This window comes from Suricata suricatta, chromosome 8 (genome assembly GCF_006229205.1).
Source record: "Suricata suricatta isolate VVHF042 chromosome 8, meerkat_22Aug2017_6uvM2_HiC, whole genome shotgun sequence".
Classification (NCBI taxonomy): Eukaryota; Metazoa; Chordata; class Mammalia; order Carnivora; family Herpestidae; genus Suricata; species Suricata suricatta.
In genome coordinates, this window is record NC_043707.1 from 104,577,841 (window position 1) to 104,602,644 (window position 24,804).

General features: G+C 35.3%; 1 protein-coding gene across 3 annotated transcripts in view; it reads left to right on the top strand.

Moving 5' to 3' along the window:
- SPATA6 (spermatogenesis associated 6) overlaps nucleotides 1-24,804 on the top strand; it is a 142,968-nt gene that overhangs the window by 89,511 nt on the left and 28,653 nt on the right. For 2 of the 3 annotated variants that reach the window (XM_029949473.1, XM_029949475.1), the window contains exons 10-11: nucleotides 8,697-8,881; nucleotides 12,881-12,980. In XM_029949473.1, coding sequence (XP_029805333.1) covers nucleotides 8,697-8,881; nucleotides 12,881-12,980 — 285 coding nt within the window. The remainder of the gene's footprint in view (nucleotides 1-8,696; nucleotides 8,882-12,880; nucleotides 12,981-24,804) is intronic. The other variant, XM_029949474.1, reaches the window with a different exon arrangement.

A 24,804-nucleotide genomic window follows, 5' to 3' on the forward strand; every position in this document is an offset into this window, starting at 1 on the left:
AAAGGCCAGGATCTTTGGGTGATGGATAGGCCAGTCCATCAGATCTAAATGGGACTTCTTATGACCCAGTGACCTGTGAATTGACATGACTTCTCCCCATTCCCACTCTATCTGAACCCCATTTCTAATATACTTTGTTAGAGCAGAAGCAGGATATCTGGGGAAATAAGTGCTTTGACTTGGACAAGGGGAAACTGGAGGGTAAAGAGCAGTTCTCAGTCTTGAGCTGTGCCGAGTCCTGCCAGGCAAGCTTTGTGAAGATCCTGCCACCCTGACAGCAGAGCAATTTCTTTGCGTAGACTATAGTGTGAATACATGTAAGAAGCTTGAGTCTAACTCGGAGAGGGCATGGACCTAAACTAAAACCAACACACAAGTCTGGTAATGTTGGTCAATGTGCTGCTTGCATTCTTTGCGTGATTTGCGTGCCCCAACCTAGCAGTTGTCTCAAATAGGAGACCTGACAGATCTGCAATTCTAGGAAGATGGGAGGCTTAACAGCAATTTCTCCTCTAGGTGTTTTTTCCCATGGAGAAAACAAGGAAAAACTGAAGAAGTTTTTATGATATTTTGACAAGTGACCCAGGGCAGAGTTTTTACTGTAAGAATTGTGGTGTGATGAGAATTTCAGAGCCTCTTCATCCAAGTTCAGAATGGATTTGTTAGCTCAACGTGTTAGACTTACAACAAAAAGTCACAAAGATAGATATATATTAGTATTGTTAATAAAAAAGACAGACAGCCACCGGGATACAAGTTTTCCAGTCTGATCAGATAATGACGAGATTAGTAAAGGGTTCTGCATCCTGGAAGACAAAGTAACTAAGCATTTGGGAAGTTTAACAAAAGGAAATCAGAGCCCAGACTCAACACCAAGATTCGTTCACCTCACTATTGCAGTCAGAGACTCACAGGAGGGAAGCTCATGAAGTCTCAGAAGAGTATAGTTTCTCAGTTGAAGATTTTAGCAGTGGCAGCAAGTGGGTGTCTATTTATATCTTAGTAGACTGTTAGGATTGTCGACTGCCGACTCACCAAAACCATCAGAATAAGTAATCTATTGATATCAAGCAGAGCTGAGTTTCTGACATAATGCTTTAGAGGAGAGCCACCACTTGGACAGTCTGAGTAGTGTCTCTGAAAGGAGAAGGTTAAGGGCAGATATGGATAGGGTTTTAGGGTCTGAGCTCCAGTGTTTTAAGGTAGGACTTTTAATGAGGGATTCTAATTGACAAAGTTTGTGATATCAAAGTTTCGGATTAGTGGGACATGAAGGCTGGGTTCTTAAAGCAAGTCTTGATAAGTAAACACTTTATTTGATAAGGAAGGATTTGTCCAGTTGAGTGATCTTTTGTTCTGAGAAGGGAATATTTGCCCAGATTAAGAATCTGTTGTTTTAAGGAGCTGATTGATGACTGAGCAGACCGCCTGTTCAGGTAAATGATTTATGGGAATGTCCTGAAGCAAATGATTGTATTTACTGGTTTGTAGCATTATTTTCTTGGGCAAAAATTTTCCTTGAACTCATAGTAAAGTCACACTGAGGTGGGTGGGCCTGAGTTCTTAGATCTGATATTTAGGCCATGTGAATGCAGGTGGTCTGAGTCTCCCGTGTCTCAGTAAAGATATGTGTGCTTTTCTATTAATGTGTTACACATCGATAGATTTATTCCTTATAGTTTATAACTTATAGTTTGGATTCCTATTGTAAATGGTCTTTTATGTAAAATTACATTTTTGTGTGTTTTACTGATAAATAGGTTTGAAGCTGATACTTCTATAACATTCTTGTCATAGATATTTAGTTTTCTAATAGAAGAGACTGTATCATCTGCAAAATGAATTTCATTTATGCCATTCAAATTATGTCTTTGTTGTAACCCTCTGGTATCTTCAATACCATGTTGAATAAAAGTGGTGATAGCGGATGTGGCAAGGACATGTGTTGCTTCCTGGCTGTTCATATTCTCTTCCATCTTTTCAAGCCCTTTTTCAGGTTTTTAGGACCTACTCTAGCTGATGGATTATGAATGAAAATTATGTGGATCCCTTCCAGGGTGGGGCATAGATGAACTGATATGAACCCTGTCCTGTTTCAGTGACAGTGAGGCATCATATTTTAGATCATACCAGCTATAAGTTGCTCAGTGTGTCTCATCAAAACAGTCCTTAGATAGATATTGTGAAGTGTAATTTCTCTCGCTAACCTCTGTTACCATAAAGCACAGGGTGAAAAATGAACCTTTATTATGTTAAGCCACTGATTTTCAAACCTAATTTACTACACAGCATCGCCTTGTACAGCGTGCTTTCTTGTCTTGATCCTGTCTTTGATAGGATCATGTCTAAGGTTTCACACCTATGAATGTTATTTGCAGTAGATTTTTGTTAAATATCCTTTAGCAAGTTAACAAAATTCCTTTTGAAATTCCTTTTTGCAAAGAATATTTTTAAATTATGAATGGATGTTGAGTATTTTCAAACAGCTTTTTTCAGCATCTATTGATTTAATACTGATTTTTTTGTAGTGAATTAATAGATTTCCTAATGCGAACCTATCATTGTATTCTTTGAATAAACCCAACTTGGTCATGTTATATATATATGTTTAACATTACTGAATTTAATTTGTTAATATTTTATTTGACACTTTTTCCACATGTGGTTTCTAGTTAGGATGGTCCGTAATTAGCCTTCTACTTTCCATGAGTGGTTTGTTAGCATTATTATGATCACATCATAAAATTAATTGGGGATGTCTTCTCTCTACTTCAAGAACAGTTTGTCAGTTTGTTCCTGAGCTCTGTAGTGTGGGTTGTTAGTAAATCAGATTGTGAGACCATCTTCTGTGAGACTTTCCTCTGAGGCATCCTGGGAGCTTGGGCTCTGGGAATTTTCCACTTGAGAGATCTGCCATAGATCTCCCATATGTCACTGGCCTGAGACCCCCTCACTTAGCTGATTAACTTTGCTTCAGTTTCCTCTCCTATGAAGTGGAGAGAAGAAAGATACTTCATAAGGTTGTTGTGGAGATTAAACAAATTATTTATATAAATGCACAGAACAGTAGTCTAAGAAGGGACCCCTCCACACACACAAGGATTGATCTATTTAGGAATTACTTATCATTTTCATTGCATTATTCTGGAATTTCTTTTGAATTCTTCTCCAGTGTAAAGAATGTTCATCTTTCTAAAACCAATCCAGATAGCTGGATTTTTAAATTGGGTAAGATAGGAATTGATTATTCACTTGAAATAGTATTCACTGAGGAATGTTCTTGGCAAAACTGAGAAACTGCTTCTCTCTCTTTTGTTTTCTTGTTTTTGTTTGTAATTCTTTTTTTAAAATAGTTTATTGTCAAATTGGTTTCCATACAACACCCAGTGCTCTTCCCCTTAAGTGCCCTCCACCATCACCACCGCCTCTTTTCCCCCCTCCCCCTTCCCCTTCAACCCTCAGTTCGTTTTCAGCATTCAATAGTCTCTCAAGTTTTGCGTCCCTCTCTCTACCCAACTCTCTTTCCCCCTTCCCCTCCCCCTGGCCCTCCATTAGGTTTCTCCTGTTCTCCTGTTAGACCTATGAGTGCAAACATGTGGTATCTGTCCTTTTCCACCTGACTTATTTTGCTTATTAGCATGACACCCTCGAGGTGCTTCTCTCTCTTTTGAATGAGAACCAGACTTTCTTCTTATCATCCTAAAAGCAGTACCTATACTGCACTTTTCTTCATTCAATCCTTACTATCTACTACTTCCCAGATAACTTCATTAGAATTATTTGTATTTATTTCTTAAATTTTATGCCCCATGACAAAGAAGTAGTCTTAAAGCGTGGTGTTTGTAGCAGACATTAAGTGAGTTCAACAGATACTTGTTGGATAAGTGAATTCCTGTTTCCCATTACACTCAGTAGTTAATTCTTCCTTTCATTAATTGGACCTTGAAGTTCCTATAAATATAAGATTTTATGGCCATTAATATGATTTAACTTATCAGCTTATCATGGAAACAACTTTTCAGGAATCTTATTCCATAAGTATGGTATAAACAAACCATTATATATCACAAATTTGAGAAGTATGTCATTTGCATACTTACATTTATGAAATTACAATACATTTTGTGTATGAAACTTTTCTACTTATAACAGTTTTAGAGTGGTTTAAAAATACTAGATTTTTTATCTTGATACATTTTAACATTTGCAATATTGGAATTGTTACATACCTGAGGTCTTAGAAAAGACATTTAAAGATTTCTGTAAATGTAAGAAAAAAAGAAAGCCTTTTTGCTGAAATAAGAAGATTACTGTAAACAGAGGAAATAAGATTCTTCTTTCATAAGCTAACCCCTCTGCTTTGTGTTTTCACTAATTTTACCACATTTCTATGGCAAACCTGCAAGATTATTTGCCCAGTTTGGATATAAGGAAACTAAAGTTTGGAAAGGAGATGACCTGCTCAGGGTCACATAATTGGTAGGGATTTGAACCCAGGTCTTTGGACTGTAAGCCAGTGTTCTTGAGGAATTGTTCAAGAAATGTAACTCTTCTGTAATGAGCCAAATAGGTAATATTTCATGTGGTTCTGAAGTAAATAAGTAACCTATGGAAAACTCATAAGAGCTATGAAAATGCCTTAAGCTAAGGCTTAAGAATGAAAGTTTGAAATGGATTCTTATCCAAGACTTACTTCCTTATTATACCTTTAGTCCCCCATGCATATATAAAACTTTACAAAACAAATATTCACTCTAATTCCATGGAATGAATACATCCTAGTTGTGGTCCCATGGCACAGTTACTTATTTTATATATATTTAGTTCTACTTTCCTTCCTCGTTATTTTATCATTACTTGTTTTTTCATGTCTACCCTCATGGATTATAACTTCATCAAGGTCTTCTGCTACATTTATTTGTGATTATTGTCTCCTACCTTGTTCAATACTTTATACATAGAATTTGCTTTAAAATGTTGAATAGGGGATGCCTGGGTGGCTCAGTCGGTTAAGCATCCAACTTCGGCTCAGGTCATGATCTCACCATTTGTGAGTTCGAGCCCTGTGTCAGGCTCTGTGCTGACAGCTTGGAGCCTGGAGCCTGCTTTGGATTCTGTATCTCTCTCTCTCTCCCTCTCTTCCTTCTCTGTTTATGCTCTGTCTCTCTCTCTCTCTCAAAAATAAATAAACATTTAAAAAATTTAAAACAATAAATAATATATTGAATAGTATTGAGTTACAGCCTTAAGCTTCTCTACAATGTAGCTTCTTTCCACCTTTAAGATATTGTCTCCTAATACTTTCCTGTAGAGATAGTCAAGTTATCGTAGTCTGTGGTTCTCTTTCCTTGAGCCTTTTCCCCCATTCTGAATGCCCTTTCTCCTTTTCTCTACTAATGGCCTTATTTCCAATCCCATCTCCTCCATGAGACTTCCACTATTCAGACTAAAATCTTTGAGTCTCCTTCTGTATTGTCATTAGGCTGTATTTGATGCAGCATATCTCATCTTGTTGTCTTTGTGTTTATGCCTCATCACATCTGAGTGTAAGTTCAAACCCCTATACCTCTCTAGATCTGAGTAGTAGCATCAGTAAGCATTCTAATAAAATAGAACAACATGCTGTATTTAAAATATTGCTGACTAGTTCGGGGAGAAAATTTAGTTAAAAAAAAAGAAGTCATCTGCTAACCAACATGACTCAGTTGGCATTGAAGTTAATGAAAAGAAAATAATCTCTATACTATAAACCAAGAGGCTCATATTTGATAGAATTCTAGAAACAGCATTACAGCATTTTTTTCTTTCCTATCAGTCTCTTCATATATACACTTAATCTTTGTTGAACATGGACATCTTTGATCTTGTTTTTGACATTCACTGTGTGTTTACTTTATGTGAACAACTAACAATGAAACAATTTCCAATTTTCATTCAATCTGGATCACATATTTCTTGGTCAGTTATTTGGGACTATAACTGAGCTGTTTGAATCATGTTCTATTTGGTTCTGGGATGAAAGCTTAATTCTTTCAGCTGATTGTTCACTCACCATATGTTGTTCTAATTCTGGAAAGCAGTGAAGATTGTGGTAGTGTTGAAGCAAAATGTTGTGTTGGACGTGGTGCTTTTATAATAAATGACATATTTATTGTATAACTAATTCATACACCTGGATGTTCTACAATTACTTTAAATTATGGAACATCTATAAGATAGTGGTTATTAATCCTACTTTATATATGATGGAAATAAGTCTGAGAAAGATAAGCTATCTTTCTTTAAAGGTCAAATATTTACCAAATAGTACTGCTAGAACATTTGCTTCTAAAGGCAGGGACTTAGTTGTGTTCACTTAGTGTGGGACTATTTTAAGTCCCAACACTTAAAATAATGACTGGAGATTAAATATTTATTAAATGAAACAAATCCTCTCTCTCATGCTCTCTTGAATTCAACTCCAGATTATCACTCCCATCACTCCATCAGTGCTACTCTTGTCGATGTTGCTGATGACTTTCCAATTGCTACAATCCAAAGGTCCATTCTCAGTCTTTTCCAATTTGATATACCAGCATATTTAACTTCATTAGTTACTCCCCTTACTTGAAATGCATTCAATTGACCACACATTCTCCTGTTTCTTCCCCTTCTTCCCAATCCACTATTCAGTCTGATGTTTCCTTCTTATGTTCTCAGTCTTTCAGTAGTGGAGTATTCCCAGGGCTCTGTCTTCAGATGTTTTCTTCTTTCTATTTATGCTCACTTCCTTGGTAATATCACCTAGTGCCCTGTCTTTAAATATCATTTATATCTTTATTCTGGACTCTTCTCCTAAATTATACTCTAATATGTTGGGTGATTAATAAATTAATTGGTATGAGCAGCTCAACATGTCCAGAAGCGGGCTGCTAATATTTACTCTTCTATCCCTCCAGTTGGAAGGGTCTAACTAAGTCATACAAGCCCAACTCTTTTGGTTGATTAGGCAAAACAACAACAACAATAACAACAACAAAGCTGATGTTATCTTTGACATCCAGCCCATTAGCCAATTCTGTTGGCCCTATCTTTCAAATGCCTTTTGAATCTGATCACTTTTCACCAACATTGATATCACTCTTATTCAAGTCAGCATCCTTTTCCATATTTTGTTGTAATAATTTTCTACATGATTTCCCTGCCTCCTGCCCTTGACCCCTCTTTAGACCGTTCTTAACAAAGTAGCCAGTGAGATTTTATTTTAAAAAAGAGAAAAAAGGAGAAGAAAAGAAAAGAGAAAAGAAAAAAAAAGTCACAGCATAGAATCCTAAAATCTACCTTTTTGACCTCATCACCTACTATTTAGTTCAGCCCTATTGGTTTCCTTGGTATTTCTAATACATCAGGCATGCTCTCCACCCCATCCCACAGGATCTTTGTGCTTATTTTTCTCTCCTTCTGGGATGATCTTCCCACAGATGTCCCCATGACTTAGGTCTTGTGGTCTTTAGTAAGATCTTCAGACCTTTATTCTTTAGGTCTTTACTAAGATATTCTCTTTCTCTGAGAGGTCCCTCTTGGTTATCTTATTTAAAATTGCAGCTCCTGAGGCTCTTGGGTGGTTCAGTCAGTTAAGTGTCTGATTCTTGCTTTTGGTGCAGGTCATAATCTCACATTCATTTCATTAGATCAAGCCCTTTGTCAGTCTGTGCATTGGCAGTGTGGAACCTGCTTGGGATTCTCTCTCTCCCTCCCTTTCTGTCCCTTCCCTGCTCTCTCTTGTCCTCTCTCTCTCTCAAACAAATAAAATAAAGTGAAATGAAATGAAATAAAATTGCAGCTCCTGCCCTACATACCCCTCCCACCCCACTCATCAATACCTCTTATCTCCTTTCCTGCTTTGTTTTCTTCTTATGATATTTACCATCCTTTAACATACTATATATTTTACTTATTTATCTTGGTGTGTGTGTGTGTGTGTGTGTGTGTGTTTAAAACTCTCTCTCCTTAGTAGAATGTAAATCTTACAGAATATAAGTTCTGCATATAAGGATAGGAATTTATTAATGTTTCTATCCTGATTTATTCATTTGTTTGTCCTCAGAACAAATGAGTCAATGAATGAGTATTAAGGTAGAATTCTATTCTGACTGGCCTGATAGCTAAACTAGGCTGTCATTAGTTTCTGTGTGTTGTCCTTTGTTTTATATATACACCCTCCCTTTACTCTGCCACTACTCAAAAGCCCTTGGAACTAATAATTGTAAATTTTAGATATTTGGGATGAAAAGTCTAGATGTATTAAATAATTATTATTTTTTTAATGTTTATATATTTTTGAGAGAGAAAGACAGAGTACACATGGGGGAGGGGCAGAGAAAGGGCACAGAATCTTAAGCAGCTCCAGGTTCTGAGCTGTCACAGAGCCTGACTTGGGGCTCAAATTTACGGACTAGGAGATCATGACCTGAGCTGACGTTGGTCACTTAACCGGTTGAGCCACTCAGGAGCCCCTAATATTTATTCTTAAAGTGATGATGATTACTGCTACTTTCTGAAATTTACCTTCACATATGGCTGTGGCATTATTCGTGTTTGGTTTTTTTTTAAACTCTTAATAAAGGTACTACGGTTGTGTGTATATGTGTGTGTATGTGTGTGTGTATGATGTTACCACATTTATTATGTGTATAAAAATATTATTTTTTAAACAGGTTATCAGGACACCCCATGGGAGAGACTTTGATGACTCTTCAGAAAGGTGTGATGAGTATTTAAGCTCAAGGTCATGTAGCAAGCCCCAGCATTCAGCAAGGACCCTACTAGTCCACTCAGCACCTTCCACAATGCCAAAGCATTCTCCGAGCCCTGTGCTTAATCGAGCCTCTCTCAGGGAAAGGTAATGCTTAGTCTTTCTTTCTTGCTGTACTGTATCTTTAAATAATCATCATTAGAAAAGAGAAGGCAGCAATGATGTATGTGGAATGATTATTTGTACAAGTATAATTTGATTTTAAAAGGCTTACTTGTTTTTGTTTAGAATATATTACATATTACATATTACATAGTATTAGATATTTTTCCCCAGCCCAGTCCTCTTGAAATGAGTTATTAACTATTATTAAGTTTATTAATCAGGGTCACTTTAACGCTAATTGAATACTGTAGTTTATAAAAGTGAAAAATACTGCATGCGGTTTGTTTTCAGTAGATTCATAGGGATTTAACATTATAGGCATGACTTATGTATAAAAATAGCATAGGTTATCCTTTCCTTTTAGTGATAAAGATGCTGCTATGTATTGTTGGAATATGGTATCTGTTTTCCTCAAATAACCTCTCCCCAACTCCCCAAGAGAATTTTAATCATGTAAAGATTTCAGCCCTTGCTCTAAAAAATCATTGGCAACTGAAGCTAGATACTTAAATGTGGAAGAAATAATTCCTCTTTATCTGTTTTTGTTGTTGAACTCAAATTGGAAATTCCCTGCCTCACTTACTGATAGTAACATAGAAAACAGTTGTCATAAATTAACAACAACAACAACAAAACAACACCCAGCCTAGATAGTTCAAAACTGTTATAGAAATTTGAAAACCTAAGAGACATTCCATCAACAACATGAAAATCAAATCTATCTTTAGGTAGTATCCAAAATCTAAAGTGGCATACTAAGTTTGTGCAGCATGTTATGCCCATCAGACGTCAGTTGATAAAATTTAACCTATATAGTCTATCAAAAGTTCATCTCAAGATTGATGATTTGAGCAAGAGTGTATCAGTTTGGAAGCTGTATTAAAACATCCTTACTCTGAAAGAAAAAAAGGTCCCTATTCTAAAAAGATAGATTTATTTCCCCAGTAGCCCTGTAAACATTCAAATGGATGTATGGAGGGCTGCTGGAGACCTTAATCCTGAGATAGAGAATTCTGATTAATGTTGCATCTGGTCCATTAGGATGCTGCCTTTGGGATCATCGAGTTCACAGACAGATGGATAGATAAAAAGATATATCTTCATGTTTATAGAGAAAGATACGTATCTATGTTTTGATAGGCTTTAAAATTTCCAGAGAAAATCTTGGAGATTTTTCTGCTGAAGTCTGGTAACTTGTGTCCCAGTTGCCTGGGGACTTTAATTTTCACGTCTGCTTCGGTGTTCAGATGTTCAGATGCTCTCTATTTGCTGACTTTCTGAATTAAGCACTTGTGGGTTTGTTCATTAGGTTATTTGCCATCTCTGTAGATTTTCTAGAAATTTTTTACCTCTATCTCCTTGGAAATGCTTCTTTTATAAATAATTGTTTTATTTTTCTGCTTTCCCCATATTTTGCAGAGCTCTCCAGTTGTCTACTCTAGGACAATATGAATTGTAGTCTCCTATAATTGTATCCTGATCTCTAATTTTGTCCTGGCTTTTGAAGTCTGTCTTTCCAAGCTGATAAATTCTTCATTAAGACTATATTCAAAAATTCTTCACTGAGGACAGCTAAACTCAACTGTCCCTTTTTCATATTCCAGTGCAGGAGATGGCTTCTGGTAGCAAGCAGCATTTACGCATCTTTTCTGAGGCTTGCTCATAGATGCAGGAAGGTCTTTGCTAGAAGGAAGTGAGTGGTTCCAGTACTAAACATCACCTGTTTTACCTGTGACTAGAGGAGGGTTGAGGTGCTTTTAAAATAATATGGTGGCAACTCAGTTTTAAATTCATCTAAATAAATTCATAAAATTTTATTGGGGGTACTCTTTAGGGTCGACAAACTTTTTTACTTTTGCCAAGGTAGAACACCTATACTCTGAGTGTATGTTCTGAAACACATTTAGATTTAGTTTCAAAGGAAAATAAAATGTCTTTAAGACATATTACTAGGAACAAAAGCATTTTGTTCTTTTTAGCACACTCAGTACCACACCTTTAAATATAAGACATTCTCTGATAATGGCTTTTTTAGGTTACTGAGCAATATACTTCAGGGCATTTATAGACTCCAACAGAATCAATAAACAATTTAAGCTGATGTAAAAATAGATTGTATGTCCCAGGAAAAATTGGGAGCATGAAAAGCATAAAACTATGGGAGTTTTATGGGTTAAATATTCATTAAGATGAAATAAGTTTTCCTTTAATATTGCTGTAAAGTGTTGACTCCTAAGTCATGTATATGAATAAACAGACTTTCAAAAATTCTATTAGTGAGGTGCTTGGGTAGCTCTGTTGGTTAAGTGTCTGACTCTTGATTTTGGCTCAGGTCATGATCTCACCGTTCGTGGGATCGAGCCCTGTGTTGGGCTCTATGCTGTCAGCACAGAGCCTACTTGGGATTCTTTTTCCCTGCCCATCCCCAGTGTGCCATATAGTCTATTTCTCTCTCTCTCTCAAAAATAAAACTCTTATTAGTGATGGTAAGCAAATAAATTTATTTATAGTGAAGGTGCCTTTTGCTTTAAGCCCAGTTAAAAACTCTCTTCAGTAGAGTTGACACCTAAAATGGTTTCAATTTTTATTATAAGTGTTACATTTCAGAAACAGTTTTTTCCTCAAAGTATAAATATTAATATTATGGCTTATAATTTATATTAGGCTGTAAAGTTATTACTAAAAACAGACTAAGAAATACTAGCAAATTTAATTAAAAAGGAGTGGATAGTCTTTTTAGTCATGCTTACTGTTTTGAATTTTGTAAATGAAGTTAAAGATTGTTAGGCAATCATTTCTTATACCACAGCACAGACTAGTGGACCCTCTCATAGCGCCCTGGAGAGACCCTCTGGAAACTGCACATTTGAATCTCAGATTTGCAAATGTGTTGTGTATGTAGCAAATAACAAAGTTGGCAATTTATTTGTGTGACTTCAATAACACTTCCTTTTACAAATGTGGGAGATGAAAATTTAGATATAGTTGATCATCCATTAGTGATCTTTAAAGCAGATCATGTAAATCATTGACCCTGCTGAAGAGTTTACACCTTGTGTAAATATATAAAATTCTAACTTTGCAAGAATAAGCTAGGAGGAAAAAAGGCAAAGAAGTAAGCAATCCAGTAGCATTTTAGTGCCCATTCCTTTATGAAGGAATTATCAGTCACTCTTCATATAAATGAATTATAATCAGATGGACCTAGGAATTTTCATTATTACTTGTATAAAATAAAGTAACTTCAGAATACTAATGCATGTTTTGAGTTTGAGAGGGCATTAGAAAGAGGAATGGTTGCTTTATGTCTTCTTTAATTCCGAAACTCAGATTTTAATAAAAGTCACATTTTCCTTTCCTTTCTCAATATTCACTTAAAAAACACATTTATAGGAGAGACTAGAGAAGTGATATCTGTGCTGAGAGGGAATCATTCGATTTTGATACTCCCAGATGTTCTGACAGAGTAAGAATATGATTGGATTCTAAATAATATTTTCATCTTTTTAAACATTTTGTTTCATTTCATAAAATCAGTTTTATTGTTCTGTCTACAGAAAAGCATTTTGTCCACATAATTTAAGAGAGTGTGATTAAATTACAGGAAAATAAGAATTAATTTTAAAGGCACTATATGTGGAATTACTGTTCTAATCTGATCTGTATCTTTATTTAGAGAAAAAGCTTTAAAGAATTATGTATGGAAATCATTAAAATGGTTAGATATATAAGTATGCTCTCCCTGATTCAGGCCAAACATTATTAAGGCTACTTATTGCACATATTACGAAGACATAATATTTCTGTGGGGAATCAGTGCCTACTTTCATCCTTGGTCAAAGAAGAAACTGTGCTATATAAATCTTTCTATGTTATCACACCGGGGTAAGGGAAAAAAATGACTTTTTGTGTCTGGCATTTGGAAAGATTTATTTTTCTCTCCCTCTGGCTATAAGTCACCTGTGTTTTTTATGCCTACAGATTCCATTCTGATTGGTGTTCACCTTCAAACTGCGATGAGATCCATGACCGGGTAAAAAATGTCTTGAAATCACATCAGGCTCATCAAAGACCTTTATATGTTAGTTTCTAAAATTTCCTCTTGAAGGCCTTTTCTAATTGGGCAAGAGAACCACTCACTCCAGATGCTTAAAGCTTGTAATAGTTAATCACAGGAAAGAGAAGAAAAAAAGATACAATCTCCATTTGATGGAAGTCAGTGGTGATGCTAAACGCAACATCTCTAACCTCCTCTTGACTGGAGTCATTGTGCAAGATGTTTGACATAGTCTGACCTCTAAACAGTGTTATTGATCATTATCTCATAGTAAGTAGTGACTTTATGATAATTATTTCATCCCCTTCCAAGTGTGAGGACTCTTGCTCTGTGGCCCGGTATAAAATAATTTCAGGGGAGGTGGTGTAAGAAATAATTATTTTGAAGAAGCTTCCTAGCTGATTTCTATGTTAACTAAATATACAAAAAAGGAAAAGAGCCAGTCAGGCTTACTGGGTTTAATGTTAGAGACCATCAATATGAGAATATTTTCTGAGGTAAGGCAAATAAACATATATATGAGCGACAGCTGGGAAACAATTCTAGTGCATTCTTTTTGTGATTCTTTTGGTTTCACTTAGTACTTTAAAAAACAGTCATTTATCATGAGTGTCATGTTGGGAACCTGATAATATAGCTAGCTATGTGATATTGCATCATTTTGTCCAGTTTTAGGTTTCTATATGGATACTGTTTTTAAATTAAGCTTGTTTTCAAAGTACAGTATACATGTAGAAAATGTACAAATCCTAAGTAACAACTTTATGAATCATAATAAAAATCAGTGAACTCCTGTGTAAATTATCTATCAAGTCAAGAAATAAAATATTTTTAGCTCTGCAGGAGCCTCTCTCATTTCCTCTCAGCTGCTGCTTTCTATTATTCTTCATTCTTTTCTGAAATTCCATGTTCCCATGTGGATTCTAGAGTTGTTTTCCTTCTGCCTGAAGAAGGTCCTTTAATACTTCTTTCATGACATTTTCCTAGCTATGAATTAGGATTTTGTTTGAAAACATCTTGTTTTCATTTCATTTTTATGTGGGATGGTTTTACTGGATATAAAACTCTAGGTTGTTATTATTTTCTTCTCGTTTATTTATTTTTTAATGTTTATTTTTGAGAGACAGAGTGTGAGTGGGGGAGGCACAAGGAAAAAGACAGGGAGACACAGAATCCAAAGCAGGCTCTAGGATCCAAGCCCACTGAGTCACCCAGGCAACCCGCTTTGTTATTTTAAAGAAGCTATTCCACTGTCATCTGGCTTCTTTTATGTCTTGAAAAGTTAGCTCTTACTCTTTTGAAGTAAGGGAATTTCTCCCCTTACTCCCGTTATATTTAAAATTCACTCTTCAACTTTGTGTTTAGTACTCTTACTCTTATATATCTAGATGTGGTATTCTTGGGTTAATCAATGTTAAGTTTTCAGAGCTTTGATATTTTTCATCGGTTTTAGAAAACTTGTAGCCATTATGTCTTTAAATAGTGCTTCTGCCCCATTATCTGTTTACTGTTCCTCTGGAGCTCTCAATTATGTAAGAAGTTTAGTCGGTATCTCATATGTATCTTATGCTTACTTTGATATTTTTAATTCTTGTTTTCTTTTCTTCTCTCTCTAATTTCAATATTTAGAAATGTCCTCTAGTTTGCTAATCCTGTCTTCTGTGTTTACATTGATTTAAAAGTATTTAAAACTTTTTGAAAGACATTAACTTTCAAGAATTTTTGAGAGACATAAAATACCAAAACTACCTAAAGAAGAAATAGATAATCTCAGTAGTTATATACCTATTAAAAAATTAAATTTGAAGTTAAGAATCTTACATAAAAGAAAACACCAAGCCCAGATGGTTTCTCTGGTGAATTCTACCGAACGTTTCAGAAAAACATAATGCCAGTCTTATCAGACAGAAAGTAGAAGAAGGAAAACTTCCTGAGTCATTTTATAAGGTTAACATTTACCCTAGTGCCAAAGCCAGACAATGACATAATAAGAAAAGAAAAATATAGACCAAAATCTTCATGAACATATGTGCAGAAATTCTCAACAACATATTAGTAGATCAAATCCAGCAGTATATAAAATTGAAAGCACATCATAATTAAGTGGTCTCAATTAAGTTTGAAAAACTACAACTAACATTATGCTTACTGGTGAAAGACTGAATATTTTCCCCTAGATTCAGATGCCCTTTCTTACCATTCCTTTAACATCATAATGGGAGTCTTCAACAATGCAGGAAGGTAAGAAAAGGAAATGAAATGAATATAGGTTGGAAAGTAAGAAAAAAAACCCTTATATTTGCAGGGGATATGATTTTGCAGAAAGTTCCACAGGATCTCCAGAAAAGCTCCCAGAACTAAAGACTAAGTTTAGCAAGATCACAAAATACAAAGAAAACCCATTTCCCCCTATATACCAGCAATGAATAATTGTAATATTAAATTAGAAAATCCATATCATTTATAATAGCACTAAAATTGAAGTGCTTATGTATCATCCTTACACAATATGTGCAGTATTTGCATTCTGAAAACTACATACTGCTACTGAAAGCAATCAAAGAAGATAGAACTAAATGGAGAAATATCCCATGTTCACAGATTGGAGGACTGAAGATGTCAGTTTTCCCCAATTTGATCTCTAGGTTCAGTGCAATCATAATCAAAACCCTATCAAACTTTTTAATAGAAATTGACAAACTGATTCTAAAATGTATATAGTAGGGCAAAGGAAATTGGAAAACCAAAAATAACTTTGAAAAAGGACAAAGTTGGAGGCCCTGCTACCTAATTGTAAGACATACTATAAAGCAGGGGAACCTGGGTGGCTCAGTCGGTTGAGTGTCAGACTTCAGCTCAGGTCATGATCTCCAGTTTGTGAGTTCAAGCCCATCATCGGGCTCTGTGCTGCCAGCTCAGACCTGGAGCCTGCTTCAGATTCTATGTCTCCCTCTCTCTCTCTGCCCCTCCTCTGCTCATGCTCTGTTTCTCTCGAAAAAAAAATTCACATTAAAAAAAATTTTTTTAAAGGCTTCCTGGAAAGCACAACAATGAAGACAGTGTGGTATTGACTAAACAATAAACACATATGTCAGAAGGATAGAATACATACCCCAGAAGAAGATCCACATAAATATTGTCAACTGAGTTTTGGCAAAAATGCAAAGTCAATAACGCAGAGACATTGCATTTGTTGTCTTTTCAATGCATGGTTCTGGATTATTAAAAAAATACACATTTGAAAGTAGATCAGAGACATAAAAAATAGTAAAAAATCTAATTTATATTTGGAAATTACTTTTCAGATATGATACAAAACAATCCATAAAAGAAAAAATTGATAAGTTGAACTTCAGTAAAATTAAAAACTTTTGATCTTTGAAGGGCACTATTAAAGAGATAGAATGACAAGCCATAGTCTGGATGAAAATATTTTCAGATCACATGTATGATTAAGGACTTGCATCCAGAATTTTAAAAATATCCTCTTCAAACTCAGTGATAACAAAATAAAGTACTCAATTAAAAATTGTCAGTATATCTGAACAGACATTTCACTAAATAAACATATGAAGAGATGCTCAATAATCCTAGAAATGCAAATTAAGGGGTGCCTGAATGGCTTAGTAGGTTAAGCCTTGGACCTCTTGGTTTCATCTCCAGTCATGATCTTATAATTCATGGGATTGAGCCCCACATCAGGCCTTGCACTGTTAGCTTAGATTCTTCCCCTCTCTCTGCCCTTTCCCCACTAGTGTACAGTCTTTCTCTCAAAATAAATTAACACTAAAAAAGCAAATTAAAACTTCAATGAGATACCAGTACCACCTATTAGAATTGTTACAAAAAAGGAAAAACCCCAAAAAACAGACCAGTAAATGCTGTCAAGGATATGGAGCAACAGGAATTCTCACTCAGGGCTCAAGGGAATGCCCAGTGATACAACTACAAGATAGTGGCAGTTTTGTATAAGGTTAAATACACTTATATGACCCAGAAATCCTACTTCTAAGTATTTACCCAAATGAATTGAAAACTTAAGATTCACACAAAGATCTATATGTGAAAGTCTATAGAAAATTTATTCATAATTACCCCAAATTAGAAAGAACCTATATGTTCCTCAACAGCAAATGGTGAACAAACTATGGTTTGTTCAGCTACTCAATGGAATCTAATGCAGCAATTTAAAAAAAGTGAGCTATAAATTCATACGACATGATGAGTCTTAAATTCAGTTTGCCAAGTAAAATAGCTAGAACTCCAAAGCTGCATTCTATATGATCTTATTTATGTGACATTGTTGAAATAGCAAAGTGTGGGGGAGGCAGAAGAGGTTGACTATGAAAAAACCAGTCTCACAGGGAGATTTTTCAGTGTTGGAGCTGATTGGTGCTGAAGTTGTTGCTATCGGACTTTATTCATTTGTCAAAACTACTACAAATGTACATCAGAAAGAGAAACTTTACTGATTGAAAAATGAAAAAAATATCAAGTGTGATGTTTGGGCTTCTGAAGATTTAATGCAGATTGGAACAAGCGAATCTAAAAGTACTAAAAATACAAAATATAGCTTTAAGTTAGTTTATCTAAATAACTTTAGAGTATGGTGTTTTGGCTGGATACTGTGAGGCTATATTCTTTTGCAGGAATTTGCAAACATTTTCTGCAAAGAGCCAAGGAATAAATATTTTTGATGCCCTGGGGTTCCTATCACACTACTCCGCTCTGCTGTTGGAGCACTAAAGCACACATAGGCAATAGGGAAACAGACGAATGTGTCTGTATTCCAGTAAAACTTTATCCATGTGCACTAAAATGTGAATTTCATATGATTTTCATGAAATCTCCCCCTATTTAAAAATGTAACAATTAAGAAAGCAGGGCTAGAAGGAACATACTTCAGGATCAAAAAGGCCATATACAAAAGACTGACAGCTAATATCATCCTTAATGGGGAAAAACTGAGAGCTTTCTCCATAAGATCAAGAACACAAAAGGGATGTCCACCACCACCAGTGTTGTTCAGCATGGATTTGGAAGTCCTGGCCTCAGCAATCAGAAAACAAAAAGAAATAAAAGGGATCTAGATTGGCAATAAAGAAATCAAACTTTCACTCTTCATAGGTAACATAATGATTTACATGGAAAACCCAAAAGACTACACCAAAAATTGCTAGAACTGATACATGAATTCAACAAAGTTGCAGGATATAAAATCAGTGTACAGAAATCGGTTGCATTTCTATACACCAATAATGAAGCAGCAAAAAGAGAAATCAAGGATTCAATCCCAATTACAATTGTACCCCCCCAAAAAACCCCATAAAATAACCTAGAATATACCTAACCAAAGAGGTAAAAGATCTGTACTCAAAACTATACAAAGCTTAAGAAAGAAATTGAAGAAGACACACACACAAAAATGGAAAAATAGTCCATGCTCATGGATTGGAAGAACAAATACTGTTAAAATGTCAATACTACCCAAATCAATCTACATATTCAAGGCAATCCCTATCAAAATAACATCAGAGTTCTTCACAGAGTTAGCACAAACAATTCTAAAATTTGTATGGGACCAGAAAAGTCCCTGAATAGCCAAAGTGATGTTGAAAAAGAAAACCAAAGCTGGAGGCATCACAATTCCAGACTTCAAGCTGTATTACAAAGCTGTAATAATCAAAACAGTATGGTACTGGCATAAGAACAGACATATAAATGAATGGAACAGAATAGAGAATCCAGAAATGGACCCATAAATGTATGGCCAACTAATCTTTGACAAAGCAGGAAAGAATATCCAGTGGAAAAATAGTGTTGGGAAAACTGGACAGCAATATGCAGAAGAATGAACTTGGACCACTTTCTTACACCATAAACAAAAGTAAACTCAAAATGGATAAAAGACCTAAATTTAAGACAGGAAACCATCAAAATCCTAAAGTAGAAAACAGACAACAACCTCTTTGACCTCGGCCATGACATCTTCTTACTAGACATGTCTCCAGAGGCAAGGGAAACAGAAACAAGCTTTAACTATTGGAACCTCATCAAGATTAAAATCTTCTGCATAGTGAAGGAAATAATCAACAAAACTAAAAGGCAAACAACAGAATGGGAGAAGGTATTTGCAAATGACATATCGGATAAAAGGTTAGTATTAATTTATAAAGAATTTATCAAACTGGATACCCAAAAAACAAGTAATCCAGTGTAGAAATGGGAAAAAGGCATGAAAAGACAAAGAAGATATCCATATGGTAGAGAGACATGAAAAGAGATGCTCAACATCACTCATCATCAGGGAAATACAAATCAAAACCACAGTGAGATACCACCTCACACCTGTCAACATGGCTAAAATGAACAATTCAGGAAACAATAGGTATTGGCAGGGATGTGAAGAGAAGAAAATACTTTTGCACTGCTGGTGGGAATGCAAACTGCTGCAGCCACTCTGGAGAATAGTATGGAGGTTCCTCAAAAATTTTAAAATAGAACTACCCTGTGATTTAGCAATTGCACTACTAGGAATTTATCCAAAGAATATAGGAGTGCTGTTTTGAATGGGCAAATGCACCCCAATATATATAGCAGCACTATTAACAATAGTCAAATCATGGAAAGAGCCCAAATGTCCATCAACTGATGAATGGGTGAAGAAGATTTGGTGTTTATATATGATGGAATATTACTCGGTGATTAAAAAGAATGGAATCTTGCCATTTGCAACAACCTGGATGGAACTAGAATCTACTCAGCGAAATAAGTCAGTCAGAAAAAGATAAATATTATATGATTTCATTCATGTGGCATTTAAGAAATGACAAACAAGGGAAGGGAAGGAAAAATAAGATAAAAAGAGAGAGGAAGGCAAACCATAAGAGACTTAAATACAGAGAACAAACTGTAGGTTGCTGGAGGAGTGTTGGGTGGGAGTATGGGCTAAATGGGTGATGGGCATTAAGGAGGGCACTTGTTGGGATGAGCATTGGATGTTACATGTAAGTGATGAATCACTAAATTCTACTCCTGAAACCATCATTTCACTGTATGTTAACTAACTTGGATTTGCATTAAAAATTTTTTTAAAGATAAAAATTACTTTTATCTTCAGGCCTTACCAAACAGATAAAGGGCCAGAATTACCCTGGGAGTTGAAGTTTGCCAACCCCTATTGTAGTAGATAAGTGTGTTTTATATGGTGGTATGGATTAGCAATCATGAGAAGACTTTACACATATATGAGATTTGGACAAATAAGTAAATATATCATAGATAAAGACAGCCAGGCTTTTCATTGTCAGAAAGGAACAAAGAAACAAGGTGGGTGAGGAGTGGAATGAACCCTATGATGTTACTTTGTGTCTAAAATAACAGTTTAAATCATGTTTATTTTAATATAGAGATAGATTGGTTCAGAAATACAGGGGTTAATTCACATCCGTATTTCCTAGTTTTGCCCTACAAAAGGACCTTTAAAAGGAGTGACAATCCAATATCCATGAGCACACCCAGCTCCTAGATCTTAGTTTCTAAATACCTACACTCAATAAAAATTATCAGGACTCTTAGAGAAATAGCTTGTTCTGGGGCTAGGGCAGGGAAAACACAACATTCGGATGGAATATCTTGTCTTATGGGAAGTGAGGAATTGCTAAAAAAAAAAAAAGGGTCAGGAGGGGAGTGAGTGAGGAGAATAGAGGCATTTTAAAAGAACACAGAAGCCAATCTGAAGTCCCTGTGGCCATTGCTGGAATAATTTGAGCAACAAAGTAAGTAGCAATATTTGGATTACAACCCAAAGAATAAAATAAATGTCAGTGAGTACATATCGATATAAGTGAAACAATGAATGACCAAGGATGAAAACGGACACATCTTCCTTATAGAAGAATTGTAAATAATATGTGGATATTGACTCCTCTAGGAGGTGGAGCTTAATTCATCTTCCCTTGAGTGTGGGCTAGACTTAATGATTTGTTTCTAAGGAATAAAACATAGAAAGGAGAAATTGTAACTTGGAGAAAACTGGCAGATACCACCTTTACAAAGTGATCAAGCTTAACATCACTAATAATTAAGTCATGCTCATATCCTGTATTCCCTGATATCAGGTGATGTGAAGGGTTGTTCCTCAAAACCTATAACCCTGGCCTACATGAAAAAACATCAGACAAAATCAAATTGAGATACTTTCTACAAAATTCCTGACCAGTACTCTTCCAAACTGTCAAGGTCATGAGAAAAAAGGAAGGACAGAAACTTGTCACACATTAGAAGAGAGTAAGGAGAAAGGATGACTAAAAGCAACATGATAATCTGTATTGGATCCTGGAACAAAAGTGCATTACTGGCAAAACAGGTGCAATGCAAATAAAGTTCCAGTTTAGATAATTATGGAACCAATGTTAATTTGCAAAATGAACTGTGGTAGCATTCAATGTTAACATCAAGACAGCCTGGGTGAAGGATGAAGTTCCTGTGTACAGGAACTCTTTTATCTTTCAATTGTTTTGTATATCTAAATATTCAAAAATAAAAAGTTAAGCTATGGTTGGTTGATCCTTGAACAATGCAAGGGCTAGAGGCACCACACCCCTCTCACACAGTCAGAAATCTGAAACTTAACTAAAAAAACAGAAAAATCATAAGGAAAATATATTTACACGCCTGTAAAAATTCTGCATTATAAGTGGACCTATGCATGTTCAAGGGTCAATTGTTGTAAGTTCTTAATTTCAGCTCTTTGGGCTTTTAACTAACTGAGCTAGTGTGATTATAGGCCCTTCCCTCTCAAAGGGTACTATGCATAATTCTTCTTAGGCAAGACAGAAGAAAATCCTTTCCGCTTTTCAAACACTTTCTGCTTAGCTTTTTGTCCTTTTATCCTGCACTGTTTCAGACATTCTGCTAGTGTCTTGAGGGGCAGTTAGCTCAGTTTTGCACCCATTGTGTCTCAATGGATTTTGGCCTCTCAGGCTTTTAATTGTGTACATCTAGCTCAGTAAGACTGCCAAAACCCCGCTGGTTTCTTTGTGCTCCAGGAGTGGACCTGTGGTGGAACAAAGCATCGATTCCCAACATTTTTGTTCTATGTTCAGGACACAAATGCCCCCAGGAAAACACCAGCTGCTGAGCTGCAGCCCTTTAGTTCACCTCTTCTCTCAGGAACGTTGGCACCACTAGTACTGCTGCTTAAGCAGCTTCCTAACGCCTTTAAACAAAAACGATATATATGCCGTAAAATTGCTCATGTTGGCTTAAACAGGGCACTAATCTCAATATCTTAAATTGCTTTACACTAGGAGCAGCCTGAGCACAACTCTTAAAAGTAGTCATATTTTTCTGCCTATGTGAATTCATATGGTATAACTGAGCTTTTTCCACCAAATATCTGCATGTTCTGTATCTCGCACAATGCACAGCACTGGGGATATTTTTCATAAAATCAAATTTCCTGCCCGTAAGGAACTTATAGAATCCAATAATTGTTGAATAAACCAATAAATAAATATAAAAGTTAAAAAAAACCTGTGGCACAGTATATGATTACAAATAAAAAGCATAAATAAGTATTGCCATTGTTCTTCCAGAGAGAAGTAAGTTGATTACATAGGAATAACTATTTATTAAATGTTCACTACATCCCAGGCACTGTGTATGCGTTATCCCATTTTATCATCACAATAATCTTACAAAGTAATTACTGTTGAGTACTATTTTAAAGATGAACTGAGACTCAGAAAAGTTAAGTGGCTTGTATAAGGTCATGTAGCTATTTAAGATGATTAGAACCAAGATTTGAATCTAGATTAATAGTAGTAGTATTTGATCTTAACCACTAAGAGCTACATAAACACAGAGAGCACAATGTGATACACATTAGTTCGATATATGCCCAAACATAAACATGTAAAACATGCATACTTAAGATCTGTTAACAGATACATATTCAGAAACAAACACCAACATACTAGAGCTAGACATTATGGCCACGTTCTGGACACAGGTCAGATCAAAATACAGGTTGGTCCCACTTGCAGGGTACTCATAGACAAAATTCCATACCATCTTAAAAAAAAATACCAGGGTTTTTAAAATTTATTTTTTTTATGTTTTTTATTTATTTTTGAGAGAGAGAGACAGCATGAGCAGAGGATGGTCAAAGAGAGAGGGAGACACAGAATCCAAAGACAGGCTCCAGGCTCTGAGCTAGCTATCAGCACAGAGCCTGACGCAAGGCTCGAACCCACAAACTGCAAGATCATGACCTGAGCCGAAGCCGACTCTCAACCGACTGAGCCACCCAGGTGCCCCTAAAATTTATTTTTTTTTACTTCACAAAGAATTTTACAATTGACAAAAGAAAAAGGTGGGCTGTTTTTGTTTTTGTTTTTTTACTTCACAAAAATTTTATTTAAATATCAACCTCTTCTGAGATTGTGGAAAAGTCCTTTATGTATCACTAAACATTTGACTAATACAGAGGAGACTAAACATAACTTTCTTTTTATGTTTGAAATAGCATAACATAATGTTGGAAGTTTGGTAGTCATTAAAAAATGAAGGGAACTAATTTCAAGCAAGCTAATGAAAGTCGGTGATCAGGAAAGATTCAGTTGAAAATAAAATCCAGTTGAAAAGGGAGCAAAGACCCACCATTTTGATTTTCACATTTATTCAAGAAAATGCAGTTTGTGGGTTATTGAAGACAATTTATTTACATATGCCTCCCACATTTTCACCTTTCCATTTATTCATAACTGTACTCATCTGCATTTTCAGAGCATATTCCATTATATACTATACTCTATATATTTCATTTAGAGTTCTACATATAAATACTTAATGTTCACTCTTTTATGGCAGTGTCTTCTCCAATCAGTCATCTGCAGCTCCTTTTCTAAGAGATTACTAAGGAAAGGCTCATAGGACAAATATTACCTGAGTTGCATGATAATGATATTTTATTTGTAGTCTTTATGCCTCAAAGTTACTTTGGCTAGATATATTATATAGTCCTTGGCTTACAATTCCTTTATTATAAATATGTTACATGTTTGTGACACAGATGTTGTCAAAATCTACTTAAAATCCAATTTTCATTCCCTTTGCCTGGAAATTCAAGTATGTTTTTTCCTTCATTTTTAAATTTTAGTAATAATACCAGAATACATTGTAGTATTGATTATTCTGGACTGATTTTTTTCCACTGTACATCATGTGTCTTTCATTATATTTTCAATATTTTTGTGAATACTGTCTTGAATGATAATTTTTTGTATAGATTCTGTTTCCCTGGGCTTTGATTGTTTCTCCTCTCCTCTCCACTCCCCTCCCATCCTCCCTCCCTCTTTCTTTCTTTCTTTCTTTCTTTCTTTCTTTCTTTCTTCCTTCCTTCCTTCCTTCCTTCCTTCCTTCCTTCCTTCCTTCCTTCCTTCCTTTCTTTTCTTTCTTTCTCTCTTTCTCTCTTTCTTTCTCTCTTTTTTTGGAACTCCCATTATGTGTCTGTTGGATCTTATTGCAAATTATATGTATTTTGCCCTCTGTCTCAAATTCTTTTCATATTTTTATTTTTCTTCACTTGATCTTAGCCAAAAAGCCAAAAGATGATTCATATTTTTATTTTTCTTAAAATCAAATGTTTTTCTCCTTTTCATCATTTTCTCTTATGGCATTATGATTCATTCACCTTTATATATCTTCTAGTTTACTTTTTCTTTCCAAAATTATTTTTCTTTAATTTCTTATTTTTCTGATCTTTATCATCTCATTGAAAACTTTTTTCTGATTTCTTAAATTAAACTATTTTCAAGGACTTTTAGCTTTGTTCTTTTACTCC